Source organism: Pholcus phalangioides, unplaced genomic scaffold (genome assembly GCF_987345545.1).
Source record: "Pholcus phalangioides strain wild (caught in Gottingen) unplaced genomic scaffold, Ppha-v1.0 ptg000010l_1, whole genome shotgun sequence".
Lineage (NCBI taxonomy): Eukaryota > Metazoa > Arthropoda > Arachnida > Araneae > Pholcidae > Pholcus > Pholcus phalangioides.
The window spans coordinates 37892033-37900498 of record NW_028301603.1 but is presented as its reverse complement, the minus strand read 5'-3'; the positions used below and the strand labels follow the sequence as shown (position 1 = coordinate 37900498).

The 8466-nt window shown below is 39.8% G+C and overlaps 1 protein-coding gene across 1 annotated transcript; it reads left to right on the top strand.

The window, feature by feature from the left end:
- Positions 1 to 2657: 2657 nt before the first annotated feature.
- LOC149081403 (uncharacterized) lies at positions 2658 to 4327 on the top strand. Its single transcript, XM_089238330.1, has 2 exons — positions 2658 to 3070; positions 3643 to 4327. The coding sequence occupies exons 1-2, from the start codon at positions 2658 to 2660 to the stop codon at positions 4325 to 4327; spliced, it is 1098 nt and encodes a 365-aa protein (XP_089094456.1).
- The last annotated feature ends 4139 nt before the right edge of the window (positions 4328 to 8466 follow it).

Genomic DNA, 8466 nt, shown 5'->3' with positions numbered 1-8466 from the left:
ACTCTTTTCTATTCAATACCTAATATATATTAGGCATCTAATTCATCTCAACACACCTCCTTTCTTGCACTTTCAAAAAGTGTCACCTATCTCTACAGAAGATGGTTTCTGAAAAAATTAGGTTCCTTCTCTTTTTTGTTTAGGATAGGCGCGTGCATGGTGCCTCAGCAAAGCGGGGGCCTCCGAATCGTTGGTTGCCTCATCCTCAAAAACCAAAATTAAATTTTTATTGTCTGTTAATATGAGAATTATGAAATAAATAATTGTAGGCAAATTTTAGTATCTTCCAAAACCTATTTTCATGGTGGGTAGTGGGTACTGAGTAATAGTCAGTGATGCCAATTAAGAAAAATCTTGGTAAATTAAGCAAAAAGATAGTCAATTTGGTTCCAAATCACCAAAACTTGCAAACCTGCTTGCATCTGAGTACAGTGCACTGCAAGCCGTGTATATAATCCTGGTAGAGGTAACGTTAATTATTTGTCGCACACTGTGTGTGACGAGTTTATAAATTTGATGGGGAGCAAAGTTGAAAAGTTTTTCATTGCTGAAGTTCAAGAAGCATTGTATTTTTCGATAATTGTGGATTTGACTCCCGATATAACCCACATACACCAATTGACAGTTTGTTAATAAGCAAGGAGATATCAAAGAACATTTTTTTGCATTCTTTCAAATCGAGAAGTACGATGCCAGCATATTTAGAAAAAGCTGTATTGGAATCATTGCAAAATCTAGGTATTGATTTAAAGAAACTGTAGAGGCCAAACTTACGATAATGCGGCTAACATGTCTGGTCAATATAACGGATTACAAGCAAGAATAAAAGAATAGGTTGAAACAGCTTCCTATATACCATGTGGTAGTCATACCTTAAATTTAATTGGGAATTCTGCTGCCGAATTATGTTCAGGGACATTGCACTACTTTGACTTTGTTCAGAATATATAAGTGTATTTTTTATCCACTCGACGATGAAATATTCTGAAATATAGTTTAGCGGATACGAATACCAAAAAGAAGAATGTGAGCAAGCCAAGGGCGTAGCGAGGTGGGGGGGGGGGGGGGAACTTGGGGGTCTGGTCCCCCAGTCCATTTGGATTAATCACTACAGCGGACTTCCTCAGGGAGTTTGGATTATTGGTAGATGTCAAAAATAATGTATTAATTGACAATTTGACAACCCTGAAATCAAAAGGACTACTATTTTCCGGCTCATTTTTTGGTTTAACGCCAGTATTGAGTGAATCGCCATATAGTCCATTATTATGTAAATTTTCCAAATTGTTTAATACCAAATTGAATATGAAGCCTACTAGTCATGGAATTACCCACTGTATTGAAACTAAGGGACCTCCTGTTTTTTCCCAAAGTCAGACGACTTTCACCGGAAAAATTAATAGTCGTTAAACAGGAATTCCAATCACTTTTAAAACAAGGGATTATTCGACCTTCGAAAAGTGAGTGGGCTAGTCCCATACATCTTGTGGCGAAAAAGACTAACGAGTGGCGCATATGTGGTGATTTTCGCAGATTAAACGCTGTTACTATTGCAGATCGTTATTCGATACCTCACATTCATGATTTTTCGCACAGTTTGCATGGTAAAAGCATTTTTTCCAAAATTGATCTGGTAAAAGCGTACCACCAAATCCCTATTGAAAAATCAGATATTCCTAAAACCGCGGTCATAACTCCCATAGGGTTATATGAATATATTTACATGACGTTTGGCTTGAGAAATGCGGCACAGACATTTCAAAGATTTATGGATAATATTCTTAGAGATCTTGATTGCTGCTTTTGCTATTTAGATGACATTCTGGTAGCTTCAGAAAATGTTGAACAAAATAAATCCGATTTGAGTAAACTTTTCCAAGTGTTATCTGATCATGCAATAGTATGTAATTTGGATAAATGTATTTTTGGACAAGAAAAACTTTCATTTCTTGGTTTCGAAATTTCATCCAAGGGTGTGGCACCTTTGCCTGACAAGGTCAAAGCCATGTTGGATTATCCATTACCTAAAACTGTTCATGATCTACGCAGATTTTTGGCCATGATTAACTTTTACCGTAAATTTTTAAAGAATGCGGCTTCAGTGCAAGCTCCCTTGTTTGATTTAGTTAAGGGTAATTGTAAAAAAGATAAATCCGAAATAGCTTGGACAAGAAATTTGCAAGATACTTTTGACCAATGTAAAGTCATGATGTCTAATGCTACTTTACTTGCTTATCAAAAACATAACGCTAAATTGTCACTCATGGTAGATGCGTCAGAATTTGCGATAGGTTCTGTGTTGCAACTGCATGTTGATAATCACATCGAACCTTTTAGGGTTTTTTCCCCGCAAACTTCTACCATCTGAACGTAAATATAGTACCTTTGACCGTGAGCTTTTAGCCGTTTATTCATCTATAAAACATTTCAGATATATGGTCGAAGGCAGAGACTTTATTGTCCTGACTGACCATGCCCCTCTGACCTATGCATTTTTGCAAAAGGGTGATAAATATTCACCACGACAAATTCGTCATTTAGAATTTATCAGTCAGTTTACGACCGATTTGCAATATGTCAAGGGCAGCGAAAATTCGGTAGCGGATGCGTTTTCCCGCATATCTGAAATTAAAGATTTATCTATAAATTATAAGGAAATGGCTCTCGCTCAGGATTCGGATGGGGAGCTGCGATCACTGCTTGGGTCAGACACTAATCTCAAATTGCAGCAAATTCACTTTCCTCCGAACTATAAATTGTATTGTGATGTGTCAACAGGCACCATTAGACCCTACGTACCACGAGGCTTCAGACGTCAAGTTTTTGACGTTGTGCATGGATTCTCATATCCAGGGATCAAGGCCACTATCGACCTTCTACGTAAGCGGTTTATTTGGAAAGAATTGGAAAAGGACTGTCGACTATGGTGTAAAACATGTATTCCTTGTCAAAAATCTAAGGTGCAGAGGCATGTGAAATCTCCTCTCGGCGAGTATACATTGCCTCCTGCTAGATTTCACCACGTACATATAGACATGGTTGGTCCTTTGCCACCTTCCAATGACAATAAGTATATTCTAACTTTCTTTCAAACCGAGCACTACTCAGGTCTATCACCATTTATGAGTGATTTACTACCTAGTGAGTTGTGCCGGAGGTGTAACTGTGTGTGTACCTAACAGTCTGAGTGCATATGTAGCGTTGTTTGATTTTTCAGTGCTGCCATCTATATTTCAGAAGTGAAGTGAGTGATGTGTTATGATTGAATTTGTACTGTTTGTAGGTCTGTTGCTCTCTGTGGCGAGACTTTTTAACGGGGAGATCGGCTCGCATTCGCGCCTTGAAGCTGGGAACCACAGAAAACCAACTTCAGCCGACCACCACTATGGCGACGGTGGGGTTCGAACACGGGTCATGAGAGTCTGTCACTATGACCACTCGACCACCATAGCGGCAGTATATTCTAACTGTTGTCGATCGCTTTAGTCGATGCCTGAAGCATTTCCGATGAAAGACCAATCTGCTGATACTATTGCCAGTACCTTTTTACAGTGGCTGGGTAACCCGTTTTGGGGCACCCGATATAGTTGTAACTGACCGAGGTGCAAATTTCCAAAGTAATCTTTTCAAGTCACTTTGCAGGTTTCTAGGAACATTCGCCACTAGGACAACCTCCTACAATCCGAAGGCCAATGGTATGGTCGAACGTTTTCACCGTCAGTTGAAGAGCTCACTGATGTGCCATGGCGGAGCCAAATGGATTGAACTGCTTCCTACCATCCTCATGGGTATTCGTGCCAGTGTGAAGATGGACATGCATGCCTCGCCAGTGGAAAGGGTATATGGCAGCACGATTCGCTTGCCTTGCGAATTCTTCCGGAATTCTTCTCTCGTTGACCTGCCTCCACGAACAGACTTCTTGGAGAACTTGCGGAATATAATTCGCAATCTCGGGCCAGTTCCAGCGTCCAGGCATTCATCGAGGAACATCTTCGTCCATAAAGAACTTGCTGAAGCTGATTATGTCTTCGTGCGACAAGATGCTGTGCGCCGTCCACTCCAGCAGCCATACACGGGTCCATACCGTGTGTGCCAAAAAGATGAGAAATTCTTCGTTCTCGATCTCAACGGGAGAAAGGACAGAGTATCTGTAGACCGCCTCAAGCCTGCATTCCTATCAAGTGATTCTGATTTAGTGGATGAAGAATCATGTGCTTCAGTTCCTCTACGTGAAGAATCTAGTGGTCCGATTCATCACTTTGTGACACGATATGGCCGTTGTTCTCGCCCTGTTGTCAAGTTTCAAGTTGATCGTCTGAATGACTGAGGGGGGAGTACTTATGGTGGTCACAATATTGACTATTTTGAATATATATTTTTGTTCTTGGCAATTGTGTGTATTAATCGTAATCGAATGTTCATGTGTTGTGTGGCCACGCCCACAACGAGTATAAATAGCGTGATGTACAGCATACGTTGCTTTTTTCATTTCGTCGATTTTAACTTTGTTTATTTTTCCCTTTTATTTTGATTTCAATTATGTTTAGTGTAAACGGTAAAAAGTAACTAATGTTTTTGTTGAGTTTAATCTAATAAATTAAATTGTTGGCATTCTCCGTGCTTGTTCGATGTTATTTATAAAGTTAAACGACATCCCAATCTCAGAAGCCAAAAATTATTAAAACATATTTAAAAAATTTGTGAATAGAAGCATACATTAATTTTTACTTCATTCGAATCGGCATAGTCGAAAACCCAACAGAATTAATTTTCATTCAATCTGATCTCTATTTCGTGAGATATGAACGATTATATGAAAATGACCACTTTTAGGGACCATATACTAGATATAAATTTGAAACTCATTGAAAAATTTCTCGTGACAAATTATGCGAAAATGTTTAAATACGAAGCTCATAACTTTACTGAAATGGGTAATGTTTTAAGTATACGGTGTGATACGATAAATAAGTCACCCATCCAGTTTTTTTTTTCAAACATTTTTTTTTCCTTTTTAAAAATTCGAATAAACAAATAAACAAAATTTTGAAATTTTTCACCATTTCAGAAATTCGTTTCATTCCTTAGACAATATTCATGAAGTGAAATGGTAAATATAATAACGTGCAAAGAATTCACAAATTAATACCATACAATAATTAGATGTTAATATTTATGGAGATAATAATCAATAAATAACGGTTCTCCCACTAGCGTAAATCATCTTAGTGTGCGCCAAGTTAGCGACTATTGGTGGAGTCATCTCTGCTAAAACCACGTCATTTCGTTTCATCCGTATTTTTTTAGCATTATTAAAAATCGAGGAATAGCAAAAAATTAAACAAAATTATAATATAAAATAGTGCAATGTTCAACGAAAAATTCTTATTTTTTCTGAATTGATGAAATTGTCACAAACAATTGCTTTGTGACACATCGTTTGAAACAATTATGGTATAAATATTCGTACAATCACGGATATAAAGTCACTAAAATGAAGAGTAATGAAAAAAAAGTTTAGTTTTTATTTCACGGAGGTGAAAAACATTTTTTAACAGCACTAAAAAAAAAAAAAATCCAAACACTCGCGTAGCATATGGAGCATTTATCGTTCGAAACTTGTTTAGTGTGTTTTTTCCCTCTGCAATCAATCTTCAAATTCAGTTTCTCAATGTTTAGGGCCTCAAGGAAAGAAGGGCCTAAGAGAAATTAGAACCGGTTAAAATTTTCGAAAATTTGTCAGGTAGGACCTCAGAAAAATCACTTGGCTCGGGTCCCTATCATGCTCTTAGACGGCCCTGGTCTAAACATGATTTTTCAAAAATCTGGAGCTTTTGTGCACCCGCACGTGGTATTTTCTGGAAGAGCCACACTCTAGGGGCCAAAGAGCCGCATGTGGCTCGCGAGCCGCGGTTTGCCGACCACTGACCTAGGGCATCAGTTTGATGCCTAGAAATTCTCTTCGGGGTTGACACCTTCATTACGAGCCGCCCCTGCTTAGAGTGGAGCGAGAAAGAAACTGTCGCGTCTTTCATCAGTCGCTAACGACAAGGTTCGTCACATTTTAAAATGTGGGGATAAATTTTGAGATGCGTTACACACACACAATATTATGCACTCATAAATTACTGTGGGGGGGGGGGACTTTTAAGTACTCTCATTCCCATTTTATAACGTCTACGCTTCTACGAACAGTTGAACCCTCAGTTTCGAAATTAATAATTGGTTCCGGAAGTCCGTTCGTAAACTGAATCGTCCAGAAAAAGAAACAGTCGTTCCCCCTTCCCCCATAGGAATCAGTATAAAATCAGTGCTTTACTGTCATGTGCATAACATAAACCCGATTGAAATCACGAGACTAACAATGAAAACGTTTTTTCTTAAAAGAGACAACCTAAAGAGACATACGATCCCATATCGAAGCAAAGGCAGGGGCTATGTTTCTTCGATATCATCTATAATCTCAGTGTTAAAGCCTTCAAAATTTCTGCCTGCAGAGCAATATAGTCACAATTCCTTCAAAACTGAATTCACATTTCTGTAAATCACACTTGGTGCCAATCAGTATCATCAATATAATCAATAAATATGCTGCCATAAGAATTATCAGCAATGTAGTATACAGTTCCCCCTCCCTCCCCTAATTCCGACCCTGGTGGTGGCACCATCGATATATAGTATGCTTTTACTAACATCCACACATTTTCCACTCCTCCACTAAATGCATTGCCCACTTTTACTTCATTCCCACCCTACCAACAACTTCGAATGAAAAAAATGTACGAAATATTCTGATTACTTATATAAGTAAGAAACGACGTACCATATAACAAACATCATTATTATGCATTACAGATACAGAACATCTCGAAAAGAATTATTTTTCCACAAAAGTAATTATTTTATAACATCATCGTATTATCATTTACTTTACTTTTTATAGAATCTCGATCTAACTATCTTTCTCACTGATGTCGCTTTTTCATTCATACTTGTCCGACTTCAAAGGTGAACAAACCACAGATAATGTCCAAAATTTACAAGATTTTCAAAGAAGATTAAAAGGGCTTAAGGCGATTTTTCTTCAAAGAAAAAATGTGATTTTAGTCCATCATACAAATCGCGAATACTCTTTCTCTACAGCAGCGAACAAAGACAGCCATCTTGTTTTTGTATGTAACAGTAATGAATGAAATTCTATATCATGAACTCACAAAATTCTTTCAGGCGTTCCGTCCGTACTGTGTATATGGGGGGAAAAAATTATACCGTTCAATCATTATGCTTTTAACGTCAACACTCAGCACATTGGTAGCAATCTTTGCGGAACTATGAAGCCGAGTAGGAAAAAATGCCGAGCAGGTTTATATTACGGCTCAATTGACGACTCCCGAGCGCGACACGAGAGAGCAAGCACGCTCTGTTCGAGCTCCCCAATTTCCCATGGTAGGGAATATCGATATGCTGTGACGTACAGCAAGCTTAGGCACGAATCCGTACTCAGTCGGATCCTGTAGGAAATAACCCCCAACATTTGATTCAAATCATTGTAAATAGTTTAACTTGGAAATATGGCAGACCGTAAGACTCTAGCCGAACAACCAGTTTGCTTTCTACATGATAAGATCCTGGATGTGGACGGGGAAAACGAGGACTGGCACAAGCTGATAGCAAAATACAGCCGGAAGAAGGCGCGCAATGCTGACCTAAACCGAGCCACCATCGCTTTCCTCGACAGCATCAGGGAACACTATGACTGTTGGGAACCTTCTCATCCAAGAATACGTCGCTCAGAAACTGAAGTTTTCTACTGCACGGGTGACGAGTTTTTGAGAAAGGCCATGGAAAACCACCAAGCCATTGTAGCCAGACCGGATGACCCGGAGATTCCTCTCTACAAGCAGCAGCTAAGATGGAACATTAGCCAAGCCTTCATAGTAGGCAATGACTGCTTCTATGATGAGGATGAAAACGAGGCCATCTGGTATGAATACTATGATGAGATCAACAGACACATACAGAAAAGGGCCAGGAGATGGGACAAAATTCCAGACTTCATGTTAGAGATGCAAGTCCCGGATCCAGAAGCCCCTCTTGATCCAACTTCCCCACTGACAAAAACGGCGACCGCAGACCCTCCGGAGGAGACGAGTGGTGCCCAGGAGCCTTCAAATGCCGAAGAAAATCCCGGAAAATCAAGCATTCCTGGAAATCTCCAGAAAACTGATTACGGCGATAAGGCCAAAGACGACGTCCCCGCCGAAGAAGCCACCCGAATCAGCCCCGCCCATGCGGACGAGCCAGCGGACGAGAACCAATCGCGCGACAGCGACGTGGAACAAGCCCCGCCCAAGCGTCTGATGGATGCCGACGAGCCGAGCAGCGAAAAGCCGGTGGAACACAGGACTATCGACGGCGGTGAAGCGGCTGTAGCCGGAAACACCGACGGGATCATTGAAGAAGGAA

Excerpts from the sequence above, each read along its gene's own strand:
- LOC149081403 (XM_089238330.1), top strand. The coding sequence starts at position 2,658 with ATGGCTCTCGCTCAGGATTCGGATGGGGAGCTGCGATCACTGCTTGGG. Across the intron at positions 3,071-3,642 it reads CCACCTTCCAATGACAATAA|GTTTCTAGGAACATTCGCCA; the intron begins GTATATTCTAAC and ends GTCACTTTGCAG.